This window comes from Carettochelys insculpta, chromosome 28 (assembly GCF_033958435.1).
Source record: "Carettochelys insculpta isolate YL-2023 chromosome 28, ASM3395843v1, whole genome shotgun sequence".
NCBI classification, from domain to species: domain Eukaryota; kingdom Metazoa; phylum Chordata; order Testudines; family Carettochelyidae; genus Carettochelys; species Carettochelys insculpta.
Window position 1 is genome coordinate 1,522,428 of NC_134164.1, and position 27,979 is coordinate 1,550,406.

The 27,979-nt window shown below is 46.1% G+C and overlaps 4 protein-coding genes and 1 long non-coding RNA gene across 8 annotated transcripts in view; 4 read left to right on the plus strand and 1 right to left on the minus strand.

The window, feature by feature from the left end:
• Positions 1-387: 387 nt before the first annotated feature.
• LOC142002557 (uncharacterized) lies at positions 388-24,038 on the minus strand. Its single transcript, XR_012642686.1, has 2 exons — positions 23,900-24,038; positions 388-881 (listed from the first exon to the last, which is right to left on the minus strand). It is a non-coding gene; the product is annotated as an uncharacterized LOC142002557 (long non-coding RNA).
• Positions 1,893-6,983, plus strand: HOXB6 (homeobox B6). The gene is made up of 2 exons (XM_074978744.1): positions 1,893-3,041; positions 4,195-6,983. The coding sequence occupies exons 1-2, from the start codon at positions 2,630-2,632 to the stop codon at positions 4,452-4,454; spliced, it is 672 nt and encodes a 223-aa protein (XP_074834845.1). The 5' UTR covers positions 1,893-2,629; the 3' UTR covers positions 4,455-6,983.
• On the plus strand, positions 7,020-9,625 carry HOXB5 (homeobox B5). Its single transcript, XM_074978741.1, has 2 exons — positions 7,020-7,819; positions 8,534-9,625. The coding sequence occupies exons 1-2, from the start codon at positions 7,264-7,266 to the stop codon at positions 8,779-8,781; spliced, it is 804 nt and encodes a 267-aa protein (XP_074834842.1). The 5' UTR covers positions 7,020-7,263; the 3' UTR covers positions 8,782-9,625.
• The window catches only part of HOXB3 (homeobox B3), a 41,787-nt gene continuing 24,602 nt past the window's right edge, over positions 10,795-27,979 (plus strand). Inside the window, exon 1 of one of the 2 annotated variants that reach the window (XM_074978738.1) lies at positions 10,795-10,814. The gene's annotated coding sequence lies outside the window, so the exon portion shown is untranslated. Of the gene's footprint in view, positions 10,815-27,829; positions 27,960-27,979 lie in introns of those variants that run through there. The other variant, XM_074978736.1, reaches the window with a different exon arrangement.
• Positions 23,762-27,855, plus strand: HOXB4 (homeobox B4). Of its 3 annotated transcripts, XR_012642685.1 has the most exons (4): positions 23,763-24,236; positions 24,987-25,320; positions 27,242-27,313; positions 27,729-27,789. XR_012642685.1 is itself a non-coding variant. In XM_074978743.1 (3 exons), the coding sequence occupies exons 1-2, from the start codon at positions 23,816-23,818 to the stop codon at positions 25,298-25,300; spliced, it is 735 nt and encodes a 244-aa protein (XP_074834844.1). In that variant the 5' UTR covers positions 23,762-23,815; the 3' UTR covers positions 25,301-25,320; positions 27,729-27,855. The 3 variants fall into 3 exon arrangements, 2 of the variants coding, with proteins under 2 accessions (XP_074834844.1, XP_074834843.1); XM_074978743.1 differs by lacking the exon at positions 27,242-27,313 and having other exon boundaries at positions 23,762-24,236; positions 27,729-27,855; XM_074978742.1 differs by lacking the exons at positions 27,242-27,313; positions 27,729-27,789 and having other exon boundaries at positions 23,801-24,236; positions 24,987-25,315.

Consider the following 27,979-nt stretch of genomic DNA (forward strand, 5'->3'; position numbering starts at 1 on the left):
GCAGCTTAGGGTATCAGCCCAGGTATCTTCCCGATAAAGACGAAGGTAACTTTTCAGAAAGCTTTTAAAACGGTATTAGAGGGACCCCCTGGAACACGAAGCACAGAATTCTACCGGTGATCGAAAGCCTGCGGAATGCGCTGGTGCCTATGACAGATGGTAAAAATGCCATCTGACAGGTCTGCCTGTGAGGATGACGAGCACCTTAGGCTCCGTGCATTCTTTTTCCAAAAGTGAGCACAAGCTTCAGTCGTGTTTTAAACCAAGTTTTTCTGTATTTTCCCCTCCCACTAAAAGCCCCTGAATATTATGGAGTGAAGCGCTATCTGCCTGTGTAAGATCCCAGTCCCAACGACCGTTCCAGTACTCAATAATAATCAATTGGCGAGAGGCGAGTTTCAATGAGTGGGTTTTATTTTTTTTTCTTTCTTTCACAATAGAAATAAAAAGGACGACAGCCAAAACAAGTTAGCTTCAGCCGCAAAGGCCGGGTAAATCGAATTGCGACCTACAGCCCCATGTTGGGAGAAACACTCTTGAACCAGACTTCGGGAGTGAGCATGTGCTCAGCTGCCATCATTAAAAAGATGTAAAGAAAACGTTTTCAGCAATTTTACTCACTCATTTAATTCTCAGGCTTTCAAGCTCCATAGCCCAGATTGCGCAGGCTGTGCTATTCATCCCAGATGTTCACGGTTTTACTCTTACACACATTTTGCGTAACTTTCGAATCAAACGTCTTTGCCTCCTGCAAAGCAGCTAACCTCGCTGCGTTCCATGGAAGGGGTTTCCCCCCTAAATCTCTCTTTTAATCTCATGTTCCCAGGCCAATAAAACAGATCTGCGCAGGTTTGGGTCCACTCCACACACAAAGGAAAACTCTGCAAGAACAAATATAATAGGTATCAGTCAGAAAGGAGGGGAGGGAAAACCCACTTCCTTTGCATGTTATTTCCTCGAATTATAAAGCTTGCTCTCCATCCAGTCTCCATTGCAGTGATGGCATAGAATAAATAGCCTTGGCTTTGCTGCTGTGAACATGAGGTTTAAAAGAAATTAGCGCCTGGGAAGGTAACAGTTTCATAAATATTTAACCCTGGTCAGGGAAAATAGATCTGAGCAGTCCTGCAGTGACCTCGTAAATGGCGTGTGATTCCAGACCAGAAGCACACACAGACGTGTATGCGTACATAGGTGTGTAGACTGTGTGCTGCACACATTTCATTGCGCAGGACAGACAGACAGACGGACAGAGACAGACAGACAGGTAGGGATGAGTTTGAAAATGTGCCTTAAACCCACCACTTGTCCATTTTATTGCTGAGGAAACCTCTGCAGACCATGACTCTTCCCCGCAGCATGGCAAAATATTTAACCCAACTATACCTTCCGCTAGGAAAATCTGAGGAGGGGGTAACTAGCTATTGCCAACCACACCTAGTTCACAGCTGGTGAATCAAAGCAGAAAGAAGGGCCGTCAATCCCTGCCCAAGTCATCTCATTTGGTCTTTCGCCCCAGTTTGCTAAAAAATAAAAATAAAAAAATAATAAAAAACCCAGGATAAGGGATTTCGAGTTTCCTCCTTGACAGGCTCAAACTTTTCTGACACCAGATGCCTGGCGGCGGGGCCAAACGCCAGGGCGGGGGGTGATACAATAGGAAAGCAGGAGTTCCGCTCACCTTCTAGGCAATCGACACGCCACATACCCCCCCCCCCCCCACCCCGATGGGTGACAGTCAATCGAGACAGGTCTTGATCGTAACCGAAGCCTGCCTTGAACTGCGAGGGGTCGGGAGTAGATTTGGTATTAACCATAAAACGCAAGAGGGCACAATTCAGTGTCTATGTCGATAGCTGTGGAAGTAGCTAGCCCGGGATCAAGGTACTACCTCGACGCCCATTCATCTCCTCCCGCTGTACCTCTTGCGGCAAATAAATACTTAGCGTCCGGTCTGATGCTGCAGGCGCGTGACACTCTTCTCTGTCGATCTCTGCTCATTAGACAAACACGAGAAATAAGTTACCAGCACCGACTCCTCTTCTCCCCACCACCTCGCTAAACCCGAGCCCCTGCAGCAAATCAGACCCGCCTCTTGGGGCAAATAAATTAAAAGTTGCTTTTCTTGGGGGTGGGGGAGAACTCGCATCACTAGGACCCCAACGCTCTGCAATCAATAACGGGCACCGCGGGTCAACTTTTTAGAATAAAGGGATTCAACTTTATGTCCATAATCCTGAAATCTGGGTCTGCGGCTGGTGTGGGGCTTTTTTAAATGATTGTTTTAAAGACTTCAAAACGCCCGGGGATTTATCTCTCGCAGATGAGACGTGGCTGGTGAAGGGGGTGCGTTTTGTTGTGGGAAAGGGAGGGAAAAGGGGGGTCGGGCGGTTTGTTCTGGGGGTCCCCAGTGCACGGCGAGCCCCTCATGGGTGCTATTTTGCAATCTCAGACTCCTGCTATTGGTCAGTCCATGATCAGATGGTTCTATTTCCTTGTGTCCTTCGCTGGCACCCAGCCATCCCCTTCAGCTAAAACCCAATCTCCGATATACTACTAATAGCTCAGGCACTTGGACTATAAAACACAACAAATCATAAAGCCCGGGAAGGACGGCTGCCTCCTCTCAATGAGTTCTTATTTTGTCAACTCTACCTTCCCGGTGAGCTTGGCCGCTGGGCAGGAGCCCTTCCTGGGACAAATCCCCTTATACGCCTCGGGATATGCGGATCCTTTAAGGCACTACCCGGCTACCTATGGAGCCAGTGGCGTCCAAGACAAGGGTTACCCTTCCTCCTCTTATTACCAGCAAGCCAACGGGGCTTACAGCCGGACCTCCGCCTGTGACTATGGGGCAGCTGGCTTTTACAGAGAGAAGGAGCCCACTTGTGCCGGCTCCAACCTGGAGGATCACGTTCCGTTTGCCCCGGACCAGCGGAAGTCAGACTGCGCCCAGCACAAAACTGTTTTCGGGGAAAGTGAGGAGCAGAAGGGTCCTACCCCCGTCTACCCCTGGATGCAGAGGATGAACTCTTGCAACAGTGAGTGCCGCTTTTTGCCCCATTTATTTATTTTCCCCTTCGCCCTCTCCCCCCCGCCCCGCCTTCTCGTATTCGCAGCAGAAAACAGGAAAAGCTTAGTTTAGCTCCAACTTCCAGCGGAGGAGTCAGGCAGCGCACGAGCCTCCAAGTTGTTCCTGCCACACACCAAAACTTTAGGGCCGTCCCGTTGGCTAACCTCCTTCTTTAACCGGATCCAGTTTAAGGGGTGGGGGAAAGTTTGGGCCCTACTTAGACAGGCACGTTTCTGTCTTTCTGTCTTTCTTTCTTTCTTTACACGCTCTAATTCGTCTGCCCCTCCGTTTCAATGATTTATCTACCTCTGCGTCCTCCGCACAAGCAGAGAGAGACCTATTCACATCCAGGACAGGATGGTTACACACACACACACCGCGTACCCCCTTTCTGGAGTTAAATAATAGGAAATAACTTAAATATTTGAAAGGAGAGCGCTGCAGTTTTAATGAAACTCACCCATAGGGAAAAGTCTGCCAAAGGAGATCCCCCCCGCGCCCCTGATGTATAGCTGGTCTAAGTGCCATCTCTACGCTCAAAAAAGTAACAGTCCTTCCATGTTTACATTCATTATTTGTTGCCTTTTAAGTTCCAAATTGATGTCCATTAGCGCAGGGACATAAAAGGTTGAATCTCCTCTAATGCGCAGAGTTGGTCTAGATCGATACACTTCATTATTGCTTAAATGCCCAGATCTATTACCGCTGCCGGTAGGGAGGAAGCACACTAAGGTGTGGGAGGGTGAGGGTGGGGGCGGGGGCGGGGGCGGGGGGGAAAGACACCTTGAGATTTTACATAATGGAATAAGGCTGATCTGGCCATTTCGCCAAGGCACTGCGGGACCTGGTACCAGTCGAACTCTTATGCAGAAATTAACAAGTCTGCCAGGCGACCTAGCAGCTCAGGGGGGTGTTACGGGGCTGCCTTTGCGAAAAGGGGCGTCCCGAGCAGTTTGCTGGAGGATTTGGAGGTAAAAGAATTTAGCGGGGAAGGCAGAGAAGGGTTCCACCACCCCAGCCACGCAACGCCCCCTCCCATGTAAGTGGCCGGCTTCTGCGGCACTGCTCTGAGCTAGAACAAACCTTCGAGTATCTCCCCACCTCTCTGTCTTGCCGAACAGGTTCCTCGTTCGGGCCAAGTGGCAGAAGAGGCCGACAAACCTACACCCGCTACCAAACCCTGGAGCTGGAGAAGGAATTCCACTTCAACCGCTACTTGACCCGCCGCCGCCGCATTGAGATCGCGCACGCACTTTGCCTGACCGAGCGGCAGATCAAAATCTGGTTCCAGAACCGGCGGATGAAGTGGAAAAAGGAGAACAAACTGCTCAACTCCACGCAGCTGAGCGCGGAGGAGGAAGAGGAGAAAGCCGCAGAGTGAAAGGGTTATCGAGGAGAGAGGGAACGTGCCAGGAGGTGGAGGGTGGGGGGAAGGGATTGGCGTGGGCAAAGCCACCCCAAGGGGTGCAGTGCTTGTAAAATAACCGAGCCAGCTGGACGGGGGCCTGCCACCAACCCACATTTGCGCGGCTGGACTCGTGTTCGGTTAATCTGTCGTGTCAAAAAATCATCTTCTAGTTGAGGTTTTTTGCTTTCTCTTCCCCCAGATATAATATAATATAAATAATAATAATATTAATAATAATAATTTGCAACTCTTACCTGTGTTTCTACCCTTGGTGTCACTGTTAGGAACCTGCTAACTCTTGTATTTAATGGAGGTGCTGCAATATATGTCATTTTGGGTGTTTATTGTCTTAATTTTGTAAAACGTTTCATGCACGACTGACTTAGAGATTTCCCTCCTCCCGGTTGTTTTCCCCCCCTCTCTTTTGGTAAATGAATCCAACCCTGGGGTCTTTGGAATTAGTTTCATTTAAAAGAACAGAGCAAACCTACTGAAGAGAGAAGTACTACCTAGAAGGGTGCAAAAGCAACAGCCACAAAATACTCTATTTTATTAATTTTTGTACGTGTTGTGTTTGTAGTTTGTCAAGGTTATGCACACGGAGTACTCTAATAAAAGCAAAGGCTGGGTCTCAGCCTGAGCCTTTTGGTATCATAAGGACGTTGTGCTGGTCTCTGCTCTTCCCGTGCAGCTGAGAGGTTGGTAGAGAAGCCGGCGGTGGCTTGGCCCTTCGTGTGACACTTGTCTTCTAATCAGGAAGGACAAGCAACTCGCGGCATACGGAAGTTACAGTTGAGAGATAAATCTGCTTTTCCCCTTTTTTGCCTAATCTTAAATGCAGGACCTTTCACCAACCATATCTCCGAGCTGACAGTCTGCATGGAGATCGCGCTATTTTATTGTTACAGTAAAAAGAGTTATGAGGGAAAGCGCTCCATATCCATAATCAATCAAAGAAGGGAAGCAAAAATAGGCTCCGCCGAAGATACGTAACGTATGTCTAGCATCTTTCAAACATCTGGCCCCTTATTTCACTTTCCAAAATCAGAGAGATGGATACTGTAAACAGAGCTCGGCTTCAGGCTTTTGTATATGTATAGTTTTAGTTGAAACTTTTTTTTTCCATGCCAGGGAATTATTTAAACCTGAAAAAAATAATCTCAGCAAACTAAGGAGGGTTAGATTGATTCACAGCTGTCTGCATTCACACAGGACACACACCTTGGCAGCGGCTCTCCTTACAGGGTCTTTTCACTTGGAGCTAGTGAAAAAGTGCTTTGAAGAACTCACAGATCTTGTCCACTTTCCTTGGGTTTTACAAATTCCAGATGAACGAAAAGAGGCGGTTTTCTCTTCGGGATGAGCAGGTTTAAAACAAAACCTTGCTCAGCTCGATTCTAACAACACTCCTGATGCTTCACGAGAGAGAAAAAATGCTTTTCAAAAGACCTCTTCCCTTCCTCTCTCCACCAAAATACCTACATATGCATCCATTTCCTCATGCCACAAGCTGTTTTAATGCCAGTCACTTTTAACATCAATTGATGCAGGAGCTCCACAGCTGTAGGACATTTACTATTATTGCCACTCTTTTCATTGCCCGTAATTATTATAATTATATGTCACTTTCAATATGGCGCATAATTTCCAATGAGTTGCAGACAAGCTTTGGAAATTCCTAAACTGCCAAGGAGGAAAAAAAACAAAAACAAAAACCCACGGTAGCGCTGAACAAAGCAAACCCTGGTCAAATTTCAGGTTTTCATTGCTACCTCATATTTCTTTCAGGTTTGCACTGGGGGGAAGAGCACTCTGCGTTATTTAAAGGGTGTGTGTGTGAAAGAGGATATTCAAGATCAAGAATATCTTAAAAACAAGATTGTTAACCAGTTTCCACGGCTGATCTCCAGTCCCCCTCGCTTTCCCCCCTCCAGAATTACAAGGTGTTACTGTGTACTTGATAATCTGATGAGAAGGTGGAGAAAGCCAAACTCTCATTGTGCCAATGAAAATAAATACATTAAATAAATAAAGCACACATGTTATTTCTTTCAGCAGGCTCCGTTTCCCCCTACGATATTGAAACACAGAAGCGCCCCTTCCCTAGGTGAACGGTCCCCCCTCGCCCCACCACAAAGACCATTATTATAAAAGAGGGGTAATCATTTAAAGAAAATAACAGCCCCATGCAAAGACCCCAGAATTAAACTAGATTGTTGACAATAATCCGAGTTGGGTCTGATCAGCATTTTTTCCCCTTCATTAGCAAAATAAAATCTGAAAGCAGATGCCCGGGTTGAAAATGGAGCGGGTACTTTTTCGAGAGGGGACGGGGGGGGGTTCTTCACAAATATATGAAGAGTGCAAATTGCTGCTAAATGCCTTTAAAAAAATATTAAGGCTGGGTCGTCAACCTCCGCGCCTGCAGAATCAGCCGGTCCCCAGTAGGTGGCGCACTCAGCCAACCTGGAACAAACTCGCTCTTCTGACTTTTTTTTTTTTTTTTTTGAAGCCTTGCATTGACTTGGGCCTAACGATTCTCAGATCGTCATTATTTGTAACCATAGAGCATGAATTACCTCTTGAGGTCATCAGTGAGAATTTACGACTGGTCAACAAAAGCACGTGATTCCCAAACGCCCCCCCACCCCCCATATTTGGCCGCATACATAGCAAAAACGAAGTACAGTGCATTGCTATAATTCATTAATACATCATAAATCGTCAAGCACCGGGTTATAACGACCACGAGCCACAAATCAAGCCCTCCAAAATAACCCAAATGAGCTCTTACTTTGTAAACTCGTTCTCAGGGCGCTATGCGAATGGCCCCGACTATCAGTTGCTAAATTATGGGACCAGCAGTTCCATGAACGGTTCTTACAGAGACTCAAGCACCATGCATCCCAGCTCTTATGGCTACAACTACAATGGGATGGACCTTAGCATCAACCGCTCAGCCTCCTCCGGCCACTTTGGGGCGGTGGGAGAGAACTCCCGCACCTTCCCAGCACCGCCGGCTCAGGAGAGCCGCTTTAGACAAGCCTCTAGCTGCTCCTTGTCCTCGCCCGAGTCCCTTCCCTGCTCCAACAGCGACAGCCATGGAGGCAAGTCCGCCCCGTCCCCCTCCGACCAGGCTACTCCTGCCAGCACCGACACAAATTTCACAGAAATAGACGAGACCAGCGCGTCTTCGGGAACCGAGGAGGGCCACCAAATAAACAGCAGCAGCAGCGCTGCCAGAGCGCAGACAGAGCCGGTCGCCACCTCCACAGCTGCGGCAGAAGGGCACACGCCACAGATCTTCCCTTGGATGAGGAAGCTTCACATTAGCCATGGTACATGTACTTTTTCTTTTATTTCCCTCCGCCCTTCTCCTCTCTCCCCTGCCTTCCTGTCCGCCCGCCGGTCCGCCTTCCCTCCCTGCCCGGCTTCAGCTCCAGCCCGGCAGGCTTCCGAGAAGAAACCCAGCCCTGGAGCGCCTTGTATGTCTGTCGCTGCGAGCTGATTTAAAACCGAGGGCTGGGCTGCCTGTGAGGCCGCGTCTTTGTCACCCCTGCTGCGAAACGCGGGGTTATTTAAAGCAGATATATAGAGAGAAAAGGTCATTGCAAACTGCGGGGGGATTTGCCGCGGGGGGCGGGTAAGTCGGGGGAGAACTGCTCGCTAAAACGGGCATTCTCTGGACAGATGGGCCCCCGACCCTTTCCTGGGGGGTGTCGGCTGGGCAATCTGCTCGTTCCAAGCTCAAAGCCACCCGCAGATCCCTGGCATCAGCAGCCCGCGGTTGGAAAAGCACAAAGGGAAGCTGGATGTTTAACGCGCGCACCCAGAGGTGGAAGGACGCGAGTTTTAGGCTGAGGAGTTAAATTGCGGTTATTGCGTTGTATATGCGGGAGCTGGGGGACAGAGGGTGTGGGGGGGGAGAATCCGCGCGTGGGGGAGGGGTGTTATTTGGAATTAACCATCCGCGATTGTCCTGGGAAGGGTAAGACCGGGCCTTGCTATTTAACCAACCCCCCCGCAACCCAAGTGTTGTCCCCATTCTCCAGACATGACTGGACCGGACGGGAAAAGGGCCAGGACGGCGTACACGCGCTACCAGACCCTAGAACTGGAGAAGGAATTTCACTTCAACAGATATCTCACGCGCAGGAGGAGGATAGAAATCGCCCACGCGCTCTGTCTCTCCGAGAGGCAAATTAAAATCTGGTTCCAAAACAGGAGGATGAAGTGGAAGAAAGATAATAAACTGAAAAGCATGAGCGTGGCCTCTGCGGGCAGCGCCTTCCAGCCGTGAATCAGAGCGAAGGAAAGAAAAAAAGGAGAAGAAATGGCGGGGGGGCGGGGGGATACAGAGTACTGTACAGTGAGGCACCTTTTTTCGGCATGTGGTTGAGATTGTAAACAACTCCCCTGGTACTGTTATCCCGGGACTGCGTTCCTGTCGTGGTCGCATTTTTTTAAGTTTATTTTTTTAATTATTATTGTCTTTTTTTTTTAAATTTCCAGATGCCCCCTCCACGCCCTTGGTGTTCTTATAAATGTTTGTGCCCGTGCTCTCTTGATGCTTTCTGGAAAACTAGCATGTCTTATGTGAGCCCTTTAAATGTTATAACTTATTTATAAATTGATAACAGAGACGGTGGTTTGTTTGGGTTATTCTACTTTCTCAGTTTACAGCTATTGGGAGGGAGGGGGGATTTTTTTCTCTGCCTAATCTGACGTCGGGATTCCTGCACTAAAACAGCAAAAAAAAAAAAATGAAAAAACAAAAACTGTAAAGAAAAAATAAACAGGAAAAATCAAAAAAAGCTCTTGTATCTTTTTGTCTTAAAATTGTCGAGTCTGTGGTTTAGTTCCCACTTCACACCCTGCTTTCTAGCCCCGGCTAAGCCTGAGACGTCTGCTCAGACGCGGGGAGACTTCACCATTAAGAGAAATGTATAAAATTGGACCAACCGCAGCGTGTTCCTGTGTCTGTAAATAGCAGGACTATTCTGGTGTGACTCCTAGACAGTTTGTAGCGGGCAGAGTGAATGCAGTGTTCTGTGTAAAAATGGCAGCTGGCAGTAGTTGGCCAATATGCTTTTTGTATTTGTTTGTAGCTTTACTTCGAGTCAAATAAACATGTCTCCTATTCACAGCAGCCTTCCGCTCGTCTTTTCTCCCCCCACGCTTACCGCGCACAGCTCGCAGCACGCGCTAACCCCGGCGGGTAACACGGCTGGCGCGGAGCTTGGGCTGTGGACGGAGCATTTAAAAAACGGGCCACGCTCTCCGAAGCCAACCACGCAAAGTTCGCGTAACAGAACCTTACTGCCGAGGAGGAAAGCCAAAGCCGCCTGCGGAGGAAATACACCCTGCGATAATCTCTAAACTTGGCTTCATCCCCTCCAAAAACATCCAAATCTCATATAAGACACAATGTTTTCCAGCAGCTAAGGCTACAGCAGGAAGTTACAAATGCTGCGCAATGTCCATCTGGCTAGCTGCGCATTTCAGGACCTGGCAGATATTACTTTTTTAAAAATAAAGCGATCTGTCTGGCTATAGGTGCGCGCTCACTCGTCTATACCCTTCTCTTCACGCCATACTCGCAGCCTCCTGTGCATGTTTTGATAGCCTAGTCTCTGGCTCGACACGTAAATAACATTTCTACAAAGAGTCACTTGCGCCGCGGACAATGTAGCTGAATCGAAGGTGGCAAACATTTCCATTTCCCTGCTCTGGGATCCTCACTAGGCACAAGACACTTCAGTTAAAGTCGCCCTGTTGGCAAAACGCTACTGACATATAATTTACAAGCTAGCTCCGTTTTTTGCTCGAAGTAAGTAAAGTTGGATCTTATAAACTTACCAAACTTAATCCCACACTGTTTAGGTACTTCTTAAAGAATAGGAGGTGAACTGTCAGCTCCCCAACCATTTGCTTGCCTTCCCTTGATATATCACTACATCTACAGACAGACATATTTACCAATAGCAAACTATAGCAAAAGTAGGTATGACATTTAGATGTCAAATGGATAGGGGTTTTATCTAGAAGTTAGATCGTAAAAATCGCCCAGACCTCAGACAGATACCCCTCACTGGCTCTCAAAAGTCACGTGAGGTCCATAAAGTTAGTTTTATGGTTTTGGGGAGTTGACAATGTACAATATATTTCACATTCTCGAGAATGTTAAGTGACACTTTAACTGCTTGGTTTGGCTTGTAAGGGGCAGAAATGGGTGAGCACTTTTCCAGATGAGATAAACCCTTGCAATTGCTGGTATCATGCTTTGCTGGTCCAGGGTTCAGTCCAGAGGACCACTAGCTTGGGCTCCTGAAAGTAAGTCCTTCTGAAATCTTATCTGATTAAACTGTTTTAAGGGTTAGATTTGCTAAAGACTGAGCGGGGTGGGGGAGGAGGGTTTCTCTCTCTTTCTCTCCAAAGCCTGATTTCTCACTTTTCAAAGGTCCAACATTCTTACACTCCCGAGATTTGATGTTTCATTAGGTCTTAGCAAAGCTTTGAGGCCCATATGCAAGCAGCGTAAACTTTGTGGAACGAGGGGAAATGGAATTCCGTAAAGATTAATTAGGATTGCATTGCAAACGCCATCCCAGCTTTTTTTTCCTGGGGGCAAATGTACTTCAGACAAACTCTGTTTTATTCTTAGATCTGTCAATGGAGACTCAGTCATTGGAGGCTCTTCAGTGAGTTTTATACTGAGCGCAGTCACGATCAAATATGGCCCAAGTTTTGGCAGTTCAAGGCGCTTTTTGTCTGGTACTATTTCTGGTTTTGCTCACTTCCTTTAAGAACTTTATTTTAAAAAAAATCCCTGAAAAATTTTAGCTTTTTCCGCGGCTGGATGTATACTAAAATAGCCCCGCTGGGCTTTTCTTTCTTTCTGTAGACCGAACCCTTACAGCTCCCTGGTTTGTTTGTACAATATGTGGACACTGGATAGCTGCCGTTATGTCTTTCTTCGGTTTGCCTGTGAGTGACTACAAAAATAGTAAAAATAATAATAATAAGAAAAGCCCACCTCAAACATGCTTCTGTTTGCATGTTTGCATAGGGTGGGTTCGATTAACTTTAAACCCAATGTATGTCGAGAAAACGCCTTCCACAGGTATCGGTTCTGCTTCATAAAGAGGGGGCAGTTCTGAAAAATTCATTACAAAGCTTTTTTTCTGTGGGAAAATAAACAAGTTATCAGAGCAGGGCGTGCAGCAGAGATGCCGGGAGTATTTACCCTCGCTGGTCCATCCGCCAGCGGTGGCAAAGTCCTGGTGAGGTGTCTATTTTCCTGCATATTTATGAGACAACAACCCAACACGCCTGTCACAAAGTCGCTTTCAGGTGTCCCTTCATTTGCACCCAAACTGGCTAAACATAACTTGGAATTATTTTTAGTTCAGAGTTTTTTCCCCTCAGTCAGGCTGATTGTTTTTCAGCACAAACAAATAGACCGATTTTATTCTTAATTTTGTTTTATTTTCTAACTCTCAGGTGTTGAAATCTGTGCGGGGGAGGGGACTCCAGATCTGCCACCCACATATGCAAGTCTGTGCCCATATCTTTTCCAAAAGTTAAAAGGGATAGGCTGTGTGTGTGTGTGGGTGGGGGGGTATTTTCTCCCCTGGTGTCCCAGAATCCTGCTGCAGCAATGAATGCTCTTTTCCCCTCTTAAGCAGAAGGCTTTTTTTTTTCTAATGGTGGAGCAACATTTGGTGGACACATGTCCGTCTCCTTCACACAGCGCGAAAGAACGCCACCCTTTCCAGCAGCGGTTTGGGGATAGTTTTTCCTTCCTCGGGCTGTTTCCCCTGCCCTTCTCCAGGTGTCCGATGTCATCTTTATTGTCACAATTTCAGCTTCTAGATTCGATCTGACCTACTTGACTGACAGTCCTGGAACTCCTACTGTTCTGAGAGGAGTCCTGACCACCGCTCCTGGGACGTTAACAAATACGACTGCAAAGAGAAACTCAAAATTCTGGCAAGGCAGACTTGCGCGGGGGAGGGGAGCCTGCTAGTTAGTTGAGTCCTTTTAATTTTTAACACTGTCTTCTGATTATCTGACCGAGGGCTGTGACTCTGTATCGGTTATTCATAAAGCCATTTGCTGGCTTCTGGACACTTGGAGGGAATGGTTTTAAAGTGGGGATTTTCCGCTCAATGCACTAGAGATTCCAGAAATCCTGTGCAGCAAGAGAAGTATTTACTGCAGGTAAAGGAAGGGTAGACGTGCTGGGGTGGTACCAGGTTACTAACCTGGATATTCTTTAACCCTCTGGTTTGTCCTGAAGTTAAGAAGTAATGTTGAGTGTTACACATTGTTAGCAGCAGTCTTGGAGTTTATAGTACCTGAATGACAAGAAAACTGAAAGGAAATATTTATTGGACAGCCTATTTGCTTTTAACTTTTTTCAAGATACAGGGATAGAATTACAGATGTGATTGCCATTGTCAGATAGATAGATAGATAGATAGGATTAATGTTTATATCTATATCTATGTCTATATATGCTATTGCCATATATATGACTTTAATCCCATCTATCTACCTAGTTATCTATTTTTGGATTAATGCCATAATCCCACATCCTGATTCGAAATGGGCAAGGGTTACACATGAGGGTTTCAGTTTTTGTATCTTATCTCAATCAAACTTTCCTTTACAATCAGGTCTACTGACCCAAAGTATACAATATATCAAAGTAAACCATCACCATTTTTAATTACATGAAATATGCAACACGTTAATGAGATGGAAAGAGCAATCAAAGACAGATAGGGTATGCAGAAAGTCCATCCACACTCAGCAAGTCCGTTTGTGCTTCCTGCATAATCCTTCCTGTCACTTGGCTGATATGAAGGAGTGTCTTTAGCCAAGGTTAAAGCTTGTATGATTTCCATTTCTATCTCAGTCAGTCATTGGTATAGTTGCAAGTAACCCCGTTTATTTCCCGAATGTCAAGTTTGTTACAAACGCCTGAAGTAGGTCTGGGGCTGGGCCTTGTCATATCACCTAACCACGTTGTAAGAATGATAGTCCCGCCATATTAAAAGCATTTCCCATTCTTCGGCCCTTTCAAAACTCCTGCCTTGTACCTACATTGCTTTTTCTGTCGCTTCCAGGATGGTTTGTTTAGGTATGAACTGTCTCCCTTGCTTCCTGGGTGTCCAGTGTGTGCGACTGGCAACCACTTTTTAGCAAGGAAGAATTCACTGGCTCGGAATCTTTCCCCTTTTCCTACACCCTGAAAAAAACAAAAAACAAACAAAAAAAAGCAAAACAAAACAAACCACCTCCCTTTGCCGGGGAGCTGAGGAAGTGTAAGCAGAGGAAACAGGAAAACAGAGCTCTGACCGTTCAGCCGGGTGAGGATTCCCATTGCATTTCTCATCCTTTCCCTGCCTCTAATGGCATACATCAGACAGTAAACAATTAGTCGGCCAGCAGCTGTAGAAGATAGAATAGAGATGAGATTTTTGCTACTAGGCCTGTGTGTTTGCGTGGGTGTGTATGTTTATTTCTCAGGGAAATGGCAATTGATTTTTAAAAGAAAACAACCCATATATTTTTATAGCTTCTCTTGAGATTCTGTCTATTTCTCTTTACAGGTTTACCACAGCTCTGTGTGTGTGTGTGGTAAAAATGTAAATGGGGGCTAGTAATAAATATTTGTCCGTCCAGCAACGTAAGGACTAGACCCAAAGCCCAGGGAAGTCACCAGAATCCAGTTGGGCCTATAAGTAGCCCATTAATTAACTCCATCCACTGCAAATGGGTTGGACATTAAAAATGGGCGCATTGCGCTACCTTTTGTTCTGTTGATGGGCAGCTTTAGAATTTGGTTCCACTCAGGAAGGATTTCCACTTAATTTGGTAAACAAAGAAAAGTGGTTTCTCCTCTTGAAATTAAAAAAAATAGTCCTCCTACCTGGCCGATTAGTGGAGGGCCTAGCGCTTGAGAATGCCCGTGTTCGTGGGCTGGGTGGGGAATGTTCAACCCCGGATTAAATAACGCAGCCGACCCCCGCCTTCATTGCCTCTCAAAAGTGACTTTTTGGACATACAGGGAATGCGCATAAGTGTATGCCTCGACATTCGCTGCATAAACAAGGCGGACAGCACACAGGAAAGCCTTATCTCCCAAAGAATCTGCTCAGCGGATCCCTCCGCTATTTAAAAGAGACACGCCAAAGGAAAAAAAATGGGCAGCGAATAAAAATTCACTGTTGAAATACCCTGGTAACCTTACCTCTGTGGTTGAGCAGTAAGTAGGAAACCCTGGCAGAAACAGCTCATAGATAGATAATATAGCAATAGAAACCGCTCAAATGCCAAAAGCAATTCAATATCACTGTGTCCTTCCAGACTACCTGGAATGTCATGGCACAGAAGTGCTGATTGTTTAAAACAAAACAAAACAAAACAAAACAAAAAAAACCCTCTAAACTCAGCGTGTTTTGTGGCTTTTTTAGCCTTTTCCTGCAGGCGTGTTTTAATTTGGCTGTAAAACGAAAACAATAGAGATGAAATAATCCTCTTTCACACTTCTTCTTAAAACCCACAAACTTAGAAACAAAATAAAACTTCCCCAAAGTAACCTAGCTGCAGATGTGTATGAGGGTCTTATTTTATTCACCAAAAAGTGATTAAAATCTGTTAAAGGATTTAATTAAGAGAATTAAATGAAAAGGAAGGGACACAAATGAGTTGGGGGGGAAGCAAAGCTATTCTAAACGATTAAATCGCCATTTTAACAGTATAATGGGGTTTGCATGCTGAAAAGAGAAATCAGAGCTCATATCTCATCAATAATTCATAGGAACCAGGGATCATTCCGAGGTCAGCAGACTAGGCAGAGCTGCTTCTATATTGGGGAGCTAAGACACCCTATCAAAATACAATAGTTATATCTCACACGTACGAGAGGGTCTGCGGGTCACCTTTTTAAGAACAACATAAACCGCTTGCTTTTTTTTGAGGCGGTGGGGGTGGGGCGGGGAAGAAAAAGCCCCGACTATGACTCACTAATCAAATATATTGGTTGTTAACACTAAAAGAGGGTTTGAGAAGAGCTATCACATTGGAGACGGGAATATTGCTCCAGTCTCGTAGGGACAACAGTTACCAGCGTGACAAATAATTCCGCCCCCCCACCCGGCAAACCACACTGGTCTTTTTGCAACTCGCCACCCTAAATTTCCCTCTCTTTATTTAAAAAAAAATACCAGCGCGTTGGAAACCAACGCTGTCTAGCCCTCTGTGCAGGGCTTAGTGAGAAGCGGGGTTAGGAAAGCCGAGCCGAAGTTCACTGTGTTTTTTTAAATGATTATTTATTTGTCATAGTCTTGTGAACACCCCCACGCACACCCACACCAAAATGATCTGCACCTACACGGGTCAACAGGAAACTAACCCCCTAGCAAAAAACATTGAACAATAGCATTTCAACGTTGCAGTGAAATTTCTCATGACTTTCCAGCGCTTTAAAAATAAAATGATTATTATCATTATTATTTAGAACGGAAGGGAGTTGCGTTACCGCATTCACGTGATAAATAGATCGCCCTACGATTAGGAAGCCCAAGAACGCTGGGGAGTTCGCAGCGGTTCTCTCCCAGCTCAGGGCTTTCACTGGAGAATAGACCTTTTTTTGAAGGGCTCCGGGAAGTTCCCATTCATGGCGATCTCTTAGCATCTTTCTGCGGCCCTGTTCAACCCCGGGCAGTTTAAAGGGGGCGCAGCCGCTTGTGGGGGTGTCTAGCCTGCGCGATGCTTCCCGGGTCCCTTTGCCTAACCAGATTTCAAGAGCCACCCTTTTCCCGGGAAGCGCCGAAAGAGTCAGGCTGGGTGAGTGTGATTGCCGCTCGCCCTCCTTTTCGATGTGCTCCTTTTTAACGCACACCCAGTCACACCTCCCCGGTACGAGCCCTTCCTGGCAAAACCAGGACTTTCCAGCTTTTAAAAAGGGGCGCCGTAGTTCACGGGGAGGGGGATCCCTTTTCTTCCTTTTTTTAAAGGTTAGAGTCGGTACAAGTCGGTGGGAAACAGGCTAGTCGGTGAAATCCTGGAGCCTGTAACGTCCCCAAGCAGCCAGCAGAGCTCGCTTCAGACCAAGTTCACAGTCATGCCGGGGTCTCGGAGTGGCTCGCCGCCTTGGCTTTTGGTCTCTGTAGGTTCTTTTGGTGCCGCCGCGAGTTCCCCTCCACCCCCACCCCGCTCCAACACAGCCCCCCCCACTTCTCTCTCAGACCTCCAGCCCCCCACAAATAACCTCAAACTCCTCTAATCCCCCAGCCCGGAGGGGAAAAAAAAATAGAACAGGCTAATTACGGCAGCCAACAACTCATCTACTCAACAGCTCACCTATTTGACATCCCATTAGGCAAATAAAACAGAAATCATTCGAAAGCAGATGAATCCATCTGGAGTCTAAGGGACATTTTTTGCTCTCTCTTTTTCTTCTAAACCCACAGAGAAAACAACGAAGTGTAAAGGGGGGGGGGGAAAGGTAATTCCGCCCGTCTATGAACCTGATGGCTTGATGTGGAGAAACACGTGCAATATATGCAAAGCCTGGAAATTTTGTCCCCCACCCCCGACAAGGAAGGAACCCAGCAATGCTACGAGCGTTTAGAAACCAGGGCAATCTTGTACAGCTTGACTTTCTGAGGACGTAGAAGGTGGCTGTGGTCTTTGGGGGGCTTGTTAGTACAGCATTAGAGCTCCAGGGGTCAAAAAGTTGAGGGTCAAAAGTTTACGCAGTGCGTGACTCAGTCTTGCGGATAGCCAGATAGACGGGATGTCAGCGTTCAAAAAAAGTGGTGGTTTGGTGAAGGGGGCGGGGTGGGGAGAGGAAGGGCCCTTTTCTTATGGGCAGAGATGAGAGAAAATGATAGCGAGGTAAGAGACGCTGAACTAGCTTAACACGCTGCCGAGAGAGAGAATGAGATTGTCATTCGCCAGTTCCGAACGCGGTAGATGGGAAGGTGGATGAATGAAACTTGGGAAAACTTTTTGTTTGTTTGTTTGTTTTAAAACAAAAGATAATCTCTGAAACGCCACAGAGAACCTACTTAAAAGAACACACGGGCAAGATCAATGTAGTAAATCCAACTACACGGAAGTCCTTCTAGTCTATTAACTATTGATAGTTAAGATCACATATGAATGCTGTTGACACGGTACATATGTGTGTATGAAATGAGACTGTGGACTGAACATTCATACTTTCCTATATACGTTCTTTCTACAGTTGTATTATACATAAATAGATATAGAAAGAATGTTCATTCTACAGTCTTTAAGCCAAGTAGCCCCCAAACTGAATTCTCTAACACTATCTAGATAAATGATGTTTATTTTTCCTTTAAAATCTTCTCAAATAGTATTTTGATTTGTGATTTTACATACACAAACCATAAATGAAAACGCTATTTTAAGAAGATGTAAAGGGGAAAATTAACGTGGTTCGGGGGGTGTAGAAGAAGTGATGGCGTTTCCACCTCAACAGCATAAAATGCACAATGCCTCCGGACAGACATACCAAATAAAACGCTGGTTAACAAACTCTTAAACGTAGCCCTACACTGAGGCTTCGTGGGAAGCGTGTCCGTTTTGCCGTTTGGTTCAGTTTAACGATCTAATTTTGCCCTTCCCTGGACTTTTCCTCTGAATCCGAAAGCACTGGGTTATATTTATTGCTAGAACTGTGAATCCATTCTGGCCACTTGCAACAATTTAATGAACTGAGACAATAAATATCTCCCTGGGCGTTTCAGTTATTGCCACACAGACGGCTGCACTTTGCCTCCCCAAACTTCAAATATTATTTTTTTATCGAGGCTGCGGGGGGAGGGGAGAAGCCTATTTTTCAATAGCCTCTAAAGCAAATGTTTGAACCGGTGTGGACCCTTTCAAAACATCGCACCTTTGCTTGTGATCTCTCTTTTTAAAGATCTGGACTGGCTAAATACTTATTACAAGATTCATTTTTTTCTTGGAAAAAAAGCTAGAGAGAGTCTTAGAGTCGTGGGAAAGATACCCTTTGCTTTGGCGGTTTGGATTTGTTCATGCAGTGGGTGAAATTTGAGAGACTGCAAAGCGTTTTGTTTGGCGTGATAAGGCGGGGGTTTAATTAATTACGATGAATTTGCTTGGTATTTATAAAATATCACTATACAAGAGCTACCGTTTAGTACTAACTTGGGCCATCCATCTCTTCGCTCTTGTAATTACCACACTTATCTCTATAGAGCAGTCATTTCAAGTGCAGGTTTATATTGCAGGTAATGGAGGAGAACTGTCATTTGTTTTCGGGATATTAGAACAAGCAGGTATAATTTCAAGGCAATAATAATAATAATAATAATAATAATAATAATAATAATAATAATAATAATAATAATATTTTCGCTTTCATCATAACGGTTAGCTTTCAGGTTAGGAATGCACATGTCTATAGCCAACTCAAACAAAAAATCCTAAGGAAAGGAAATTAAGATATTATTTGCAAGGATACTGCTAGTTCATAAACCTTGACCCATATCTGAGTGCGTGGATTTGGTTATAACACAAAAGCAGTCGAAATACTCTTAAATAAGGTGATTTCTACAAAAACAGTAGATTAAAATCTCCCGTTTTCTTTTCAGAAGACTTGTTCTGTCATTGGAACAATCACGACCCTACATTTTGTGCGTGTGTGCGAACCACAGATAGATAGATAGACAGATAGATAGATTTTAAAAAATCTTATGTAGCCTATTTTTACTCAAATATCCTGGAGAGTGTTAAGTTTTGTCCCCTTAGTAGTAATTCACACTATGACTATCATTTGTATTTGGGTACGTAAGGGATGGAAAACTGTTGCAGCTCCTTCTTTAAAACACAGATCTTGGCATTTTTTCCCCAAAAGCGTTTTAGAATAAAATCATACGCACAATTGGTCAGAAACAGACGCTTAAGATCTTCTCTGAATCGTTTGCTCATGGGGGAAACAGGAGTGGGCTGTTTCCCGTCTAATCTTCCATTCAGCCGACTTTTTTTATTATGACTTTTTTCAAAAACTGTGACCTAGATCAAGTTGCCGCTTAACAGAAATCTCGTCCTCCGGTCTCAGCTCAGCGCCTCGTGCTCTTTGGAGGAAGTCTCCGCTCATTAGGAGAAAGCCAAACGTTTGTGCTTGGGGTGGCAGAGTGCACAGGACCGGCCATTCTAATGCCTGGAGGACAGGACTCCTTTAAAAAAATCTTCAAAGGGGGATTTACAAACAGATCGACGCGCACCCAGCTCGCTTGGAATTTCGAGCCATGGAGGGAAGGGCTGAATAAAATTCTCTGCCCGGCCATTTTTCTCCAAAGTAATGACCTGGGTAAAATTCAATATGACCGAGAGAACTATGCAAGCGTATTATAGACAGGCAAGCGAAGCGCCCCCGGAGCGGGGTGAAACTCAGGTCAGAGCGTCTAACAAATATGAAAATGTTCCGGGCGCTCGGGACACGCCTCGCTGTTTAACAAAGACTGACAAAGTATGAGATTAATACGAAAACTTGCGGGTTTCCAGCCCCAAAATGCTCAGAAGGGCCTGTCGCTCGCTTCCTGCCGGTAGCGGGGGCTTGTTTGCCTTTCAAGACAATAGGGGTGACTGCTGCGGGGAGGGGGGAGATCGAAGGGGCTTTATGGGGAAATAATCCCTCTTCGGGGGCACCAGAGTCGAGCGGAACTGGGCTCCGGGGTGAGGGGATTTTCCTTGTTTGGGTCGGGGCCGGAAGCCTTTGCCAACTTGTGTGGGAGCTTCTTCGGGTCCTCTTTGGAGCTGGAGGGGGGAGGAAGGTTTCCCTTTAAAGGGACTCATTGCTGTCCCCCGCCGCACCTAGCGTGGGGGATGGGCAGGAAGGGGGTCGGTTTCAGAGGTCACGCGCCGCAACCTGTAGAACTGAAAGGTAAGAAAAGCCTTTAATGGAATCCGGGGCACAACCGGGGTGGGGAGCGGGTAAGACCCCAGATGCTCCGCTTATAAATTCGGTTTTCAAGGGAGGAGGCGATTGAGAGGAGGGGGTCAGGCAAGGGGCCGCCCAGGCAGGTCATTAAGGCCTTGTCTGGGAGGTTTTTGCCTGAGCAGGTGTCTCGCCAGATGAGCCACCCTCTGCTTTTACCTCCTTCTTTTGCAGAGCCTTAGCGGTGCCTGCCTGTCTCCCGCCCGCCGGCCTTTTATTGCACAGTCCCAATAAAGCGCGAGGCGGCTGCGAAGGGGCGAAAGGGGCAGAGGTGGCTTAGGGTGGGGTGGAGGCGGCTTGTCCCCTTTGAAATGCAGGGAGACCTCGGTGGAGTCAGATCTGTCTTTCCCAACTTCGGAACCCTTCGACGTTTTTATGAGCGGGATGGAAAGTGTGAAAACTTTTGTGTGCGTGTGTGTGTGTGTGTGAGTGTGAATGAGTGTTGTGTGTGTGTTGGGGGGCGCTGAGAGGGCCCCATCTCTTTTCTTTTTAGTTCGGGACCCGAAGCTGCGGAATGAGACTTCTGGAAAAAAATAAACAACCAGTTTTCTGGCAAACACTAGGGGAGCTGGTGCTACCCAAACCCCTTTGTCTGTCATTGCACAGGGAAATTAAAACGCGATGCTTGCGGGGGACAGGGGGCAGGCGTGGGGGTGATGCACGCAGAACAGGCCTTACCTAGTTGTTTAGGGAGGTGTAGGATTTACCGGTGTCGGTTGGGATATTGGTGCTGTTGGGGAAATTAACAAGAGCACGGAAGGAGACGGAGTTGAAATATAAAAGTCTCTTCCGAGAGGACTGGTTTGGTGCAATTGGGTTTGTTGAGGAATCAGACTTTCAGGGGGTCTAGCAGCTTGGATTCGGACTGTTGTGCTAGAAGGCGGTCTATTTCCGATCCACGGTTCCCTTCCCCAGGACAGCTGAGGTGCTGGTGGGGGGGGGGGCGCATTTATGCAGCGTGGAACACCCTTGGCCCCGAGATCTGCTTAGTTTGCAAGAAACTTTCTGTGAGCGTTAGGCGCGTGGGAGGTTGCAAAGCCTGGGTCTGTGGCAGCGGAGCTGGCTCCGAAGTGGTCTCGGTTGCGTTAGTTGGGTGGGCGTTACAGTCGGCTCACCTTTAAGCAGCCGGAAAATCTTAGCGGTACGCGATGTTGCTTCATCCTCTGCCCTAGGAGGGTCTTTTTTTTTTTTTTTTTTTTTTTTAACGCAGCGCTCTCTGAAATACATTTCGATTTGTGGGGCGGGGGGAGACAGTATTTCCGGCCAATGAAGGGGGAAATGTAGCATCTTTATGGAATCGTCTCTGACTGTGTGTTAAAATATGATTATATCTTGAGACACTCTTGGTCCCTGCTGATTTCTCTCTTCGGGATTGGTGGGTCTGCGCTGGAGGAGCATGTTCACTTGTTAATCTCTGGAGCTACTGTAATTTTAGCCGAAGTCTCGACAAGAGGCAATTCTCATTCGTTCATTAGCTAGACAGTATGAATATTTCATTGCTTTCGGAAATGAAATTCCTTTGATCTTTTTCTCGGGTTATAAAAAGAATTGCCCGTCATAAAAAAAGAACATCGAACCATCTGCCTTTACGTTCGACAGTTACTTTCATTTGCTTCTCTTTCTTCGTAATTTACTTTATATATCTATATCAAGCTTTGGGTGAGCTACAGAAACTGAACCAAAAATACCTCAAATGTTTGTCACTGTTCATCAGTGGATGATACTGAAAAGAACACATCTGGAGTGAAATAAACTACCACATTTCAATATGAAAAGAATGAACATTTGGGACTCTTGTTATGGTTTTAAATACATTACAGGACTAAAATTTTTGCAACATAGTTCGATGTGTAAATGAATGGGTAGGAGCGTCCTGTATTACTTATGTAGTCTTACAATCACCAGCATTGTGTTTCATTATTTGTTTTTTCCTCTGGAAAGTGCAAATTTTAACCCTGTTTATCCATAAATTAATTCTATTAGTAACAAAGATTTCTGTATTAAAATAAAAATAAATTAAGTCGAAGAGAATTATTACCGTTAAGTGAAGTTGGAAGATTTCTGAACAAGAAAGACGCATCTGTCTTCTATATGTACCCTGTAGATCCGAATTTGTGTAGCGGAAGTTGTGTCACAAATTCGTGTCTAGGGGAATATGTAGTTGACACAAACACTACAGTCATTCTCCCTGAAGATAAAAAAGTAGCTAAATCAAAGGATGAAAAGAAGCTCTGGCCAGAAGATCCCCTTCCAACCGAAGAGAAATGTTCGGGTGTTTACCTAGGCTCCCAGCGCCAGTACTCCTGTGGTCAACTTTATCGCCTCGCTGAACTTTTCTGTTAGTCTATAAGGTGCCACAGGACCCTTCGTTGCTGTTACGGATCCAGACTAACACGGCTACCCCTCCGATACTTGCGCTACAAATGGGTGTCAGAAGCATTACGTCACTGAGATGGGGGGGCTGTTACTTTAATCTATATAATTGCTTAAATTACACTAGATATGAGCAACCCAGCCGCACGCCGCCCTGTTCCCTGATTTTTATGAAGGGATTATTACGCGCTTCGACACCCGCTCAAGTGTGGCTTTTTAAATCACGTTTACTACACTGGGGGAGCAGACAAGTTAGTTTTCTCTCTAATTGTGCATAGAGCCCTTTATTGCGCATTCAGGGGAAGGGTTGTCTTCCACCCGGGGCTGGCAAGCGGTCGATGGACGCCCGAAGCTCAGTGTAATGCGGGAGGCTGTGTACCCCGAATTAGCTGATGAATTTTCTATCGATCCAAAGAAGCCCTATTTATCTCTGCCAGCCCCTCCGTGCAGGGGCGCGCCGCCTCGCCCACCGTCAGAACGAAATTTAAACCCCAGCCGGGGGGGTCTCCGGGGCTCAGCTGCCAGCGCGCTCATTGGGGCCCCCCTCCCGCCCCCCCATTTAGGGCAAATCGTCCATTTTTCTCTTTCCACACACCGCTAAGCCCCGACGCAGCCGGGAAGGGAGCCGCGGTTGCTACCACGGGGGACGCCGTGGGGTTCCCAACCCGGGCTGGGTAAGTACCAGGCTGCGGCATCCGGGGCCGCTCACCCCGGCGGAGCGTATGTAAATATTGGCCATTAAAAAAAAAATCCAAGAGGCGTCCGAGCCTGTGCACATTTCCTTATCCGGGACTCGCCAGGAACCTCGCCATTGGCCGCCGCTGTCACATGGACTCCCAACTTTGTTCAGTTGACAGTATGTAGGAGGGTTTAGGGACCAGGGAAACGAGCGGGGGGGATAGGAATAAATTTTAGCAATTTGGGGGGTGTGCGCGTGTGCAATTCAAAGCAATTAATGGCCATGAGCTCCTTTTTGATCAACTCCAACTATGTGGATCCCAAGTTCCCACCCTGCGAAGAATATTCTCAGAACGATTACCTTCCCAATCACTCGCCGGGATATTACAGCAGCCAGAGGCGAGAGACCCCTTTCCAGCATGAAGCGATGTACCAGCCGCGGTCAGCTTGCAACGAGCAGCCCTACGCGGCTTGTCAGGGCTCCGGCCACCAGCCAGCGGTGCTATCCCCAAGGGGTCACGTTCATCCTTCGCCCGGACTTCAGAGCCACCTCTCAGAGCCAAACCACCACTGCGAGTCGGTCACCCCCAGCCCTCCACCCTCCTGTAGCCAAAACTCTCTGAGCCAAAGCCCCTCTCGAGCTTCTTGCAAAGAGCCAGTAGTTTATCCCTGGATGAAAAAAGTCCATGTAAGCGCGGGTAAGTGAACTAAAGTGGCTTTTGCTTTATACTAACTAGCACCTCAAAGTCTGGTGGCGAGCCTATTGCACCCGTTGTAAAATAACCATTCGTGGAGATTTACGATCGCCTGTTTGCAGAGCACTATAATTACATCCTCCATAAATTTTTATGACTCTACTTGGCCAAGTGCCTTTGAAGTCTCTGTTACCATCCTTCTCCAGTTTCTTGCAGGCTACTTTTTTATGGCCGTTGAATCTTCATACGTTAAGTTTTATGCTTTTGTAATTTGTATTTAAGTGGTGGGTTGAGTAAACTTTTAGTATTTCACTGTGTGCCTGCCTTTTTCTTTTTTTCTTTCTTTCTTTCTTTCTTTCTTTCTTTCTTTCTTTCTTCGATATGTTACGAAAAAGAAAAGATTTTTATTTGGATGTACAGATGAATGTGTAGATGGATGTATAGATGGTGGTTTTAAACTACACACACACGTACGTATATATGCACTATCTGTGCTATCCAGGTCAGCCTGTGTAAAATATGGCTAGGGAGATATAAAACACACTCGGACATGGATGTACATCAAACAATCAGGCTGAAGCGAGGGGCGGGAGGTAGGTTAAAGGTGTATTTTTGGCAGACCGTGGTGCATCTTTCTGCCTCGAGGAGTTTCCCAGCAAAACAGTGGGTGACACTTTAAAAAAAATTAAAGGGGCAGCTCAGTAATTCTTTTTTTTTCTCTTCTCCTCCCCCCTCCCCTTTCTGTTTGCTCAGTAAATCCCAGTTGCGCAGGAGGAGAACCAAAACGCTCCCGGACAGCTTATACCAGGCAGCAAGTCCTGGAACTGGAGAAAGAATTCCACTATAATCGCTATCTCACGCGGAGGCGCAGGGTGGAAATAGCCCATTCCCTGTGCCTGTCCGAGCGCCAGATCAAAATATGGTTCCAGAACAGGAGGATGAAATGGAAAAAAGATCACAAATTACCCAATACCAAGATCAGGTCTAATTCTTCCAACTCTTCTGCAGGCCTGCAGATACAAGGAGGTGCTCACCCCCGAGCCAACGCACCGGCCTGTAGCCTATGACTCTTTCGTGTGTTTTGTTTGTGAGTGCGTGTGTCTGCAGCAGACACTTGATAATTTTTATATGTTCCAAAGGGCGCGAGTGGGACGTGTTTTTTATTTATAGGCGAGGAGAGAAGCTCAGCCACCAAACGAACAAAAGCCAGGGACTTGCTGTTGTGCCTGTAGATGGTAGTTTGCAAACGTGGCTCAGATGAATCCTTGTTTCATCTTTAATCACACCAAACTCTGCCCCATTTGTCATGTTTACTCTCCCGTACAAAGGAGGGGCCTTATGCTCGCTCTCAGGTCGACAACCAGCGCTCCCTCTAATAAATGAGGCTCGGTTTCTTCAGGACCAACTGAATTCTCTTTTCTTTTGCTGCCTACAAAGAGAAGGCTTCCCTCCAGCCACCAAGGGCGCGCAGCCCTACAGACCAAAGCCAAACAAGCTCCTGCTCCGCGCAGTGCGAGGAGCGGGGAAGCTGGCAAGATGTTGAATATTGTCATAGTCAGGGGCACAGCGGTGGAGGAAGAAGCGGCTGGCACCATTAAAGCAATCCCAGTGAAAACTGGGAGGTGGGGGGTGGAAAGGAGACCCGCATAAGGGAGCGTAATGAACGAACCCCCTCCACGCATTTTTTTCGTCCAGCGGGTTAATTACCTCACTTGTAAATCGGGGTGGGGGTGGGAGGGGGGCTTATTTAGTTTAGAGACTTGATCAAGTAATGCTACCGGAATTTAAAGGTTCGTGCAAGGGAGCGGCGGGAGGGAGAGCTCTTTGTACACACAGGGCGCTGCTCCATTAGGAGTCAGTCCGGTTTTGTACTGAGCATGTGAACAGGCACGGAAGGAGGCAAAACCTTCCGCTCTGGATGAAACAGGACATGGGAACTTCGGTCAGATTCCCCCCACTCACCCCCGGGTTCCAAAGGACTTGGCATTCCGAGCGGGTGTGAGTTCTCAGAACTTTTGGCATCTCCCCCCCAGTTGTTCATTGGAATTACCTCCTATTGTTCTTTGTGATGCTCATGGTAACTTGTACATAGCAGAGCGAAAGCAGGTAGAAATAAAATTTTCGTTGTGACTATAAACCGCGTGTTTTCAACTAGATTTTTTTAAATGAACTTGTGGGTTAGTTGCGTAGGGATTTCTGCCAATTATACCTCGCTAATGAAAACAGAACATGTTTGACTAGAGGCTATATCAGCCTTAAGTACTGCTAAGCCTTGCCTGTTATGATTTATTTATTCTAAGCACATATTAATATGGCAGTGTGATGTGTTCCCAAACTGGTTTCAACTGTGTTGGTCTTTAAAGCACTGCAATGTATTCGGGAATGAAAGCAGCAGTGCAGCCCTCAGGAGGGGCTGCTTCATTTTTAAAACAGCTTCTTCTCCAAGGTATTTAATACATTAATGAGTATAATTTTTGCACAGATGTTTCTCCGTGTTTGCAGGTTTTCTGTGTATTTTTATATTACAAAGGAGCTGGCTACTGCAATAGCTCAAACCCTGACAAGCAAATAGATAATCAAGAAGACAAATGGGTTCTTTCGCGAGCCACAGCTCTTGTATTAATTTTCATTTTCTTGCTCATAGAAAGTATCGAAAATACTGTTCAGGGCGAAATAACATTCCAGTTCTAAGTCAGGGTTTTAAAAAAGCGGGCTGGGGGGAAGGAGGCCTGGAAACCACACAAAAAATTGTACTTTTCGGGTGTATTTCCTATAAGAAAGCGAGTTTCGCTTATTTGTGAGGTGTTCGGGCTTTCTTCCAGCCTCCAAGGAATGAGTAAAATATCCCAAACGTTCTCAAGAACAAAGACCTGGCTTAGGAATGTTTGAAGTGACCCTTCCTACTACCAACGTAACTCAGACCTCGCAAATAAACTGCGCTCAAAAGTTGTCCCTGCCGCCCCCACATCAATCGCCCCTTATGTCTTTTATTCTGTCTTTTTTAACAGTTTGTGAGAAATATGTCTATGGTCATGTGACGCAGAGCCGCTACACTTCCTGTGCTGGAAAAATGGAGTTGTGTATGTATGGGGTGAACTTGTGCCCTTTTAAAGGCAAAAGGGGGAAAGCTTCGGAGTTTTTATTTCGATGAAGGGTAGTGGGGACTGCATCTGTTTTGGTGGCTGTTTTTCCCCCCTTTGATCTGCTTCCTCTGTAAAGGCGACGTAATTTTCAGATAGAGGCTATGCCTTTAAGGGTACCAAAAACAGTTCTTAAAAAGCATATGCTGTAAGGAATGTCACTTCTATAGAACTAAATCAAAGCTGGAAAGTATGAATAGAATTGAAGGGGGAGAAAAGAAGGTTTCTATAGGACCTGAAAGTTCACAGCCATTATAAGCAGACAGAAGCCAAGAAAAATGCGAGAATTATACAGAAAATCATTAATCACTTCTTTTCTTTAAATACTTATCCTTTCCCCATTGTTATTCAACAGCAAATGTCCGCAGACCGTCTGTTGGGAAAAAAGTACCCGGAGTCCTACAAAAATCTTCAAGGGGAGTAATAACAATAAAAAAATCTGGATCACAAAGTTGATTTTTTTTTATTTTTTTACCTTTTTTGGAAAACAAAACGGAACACACCACAACTCTCATTTGGGAAGAACCCACCCAAAGCATGAAAACCGTCTGTGGGGCATTGGAGAAAGAATGTGGAAAAGCACAAGGTAACAGAACCGGCGCTTTG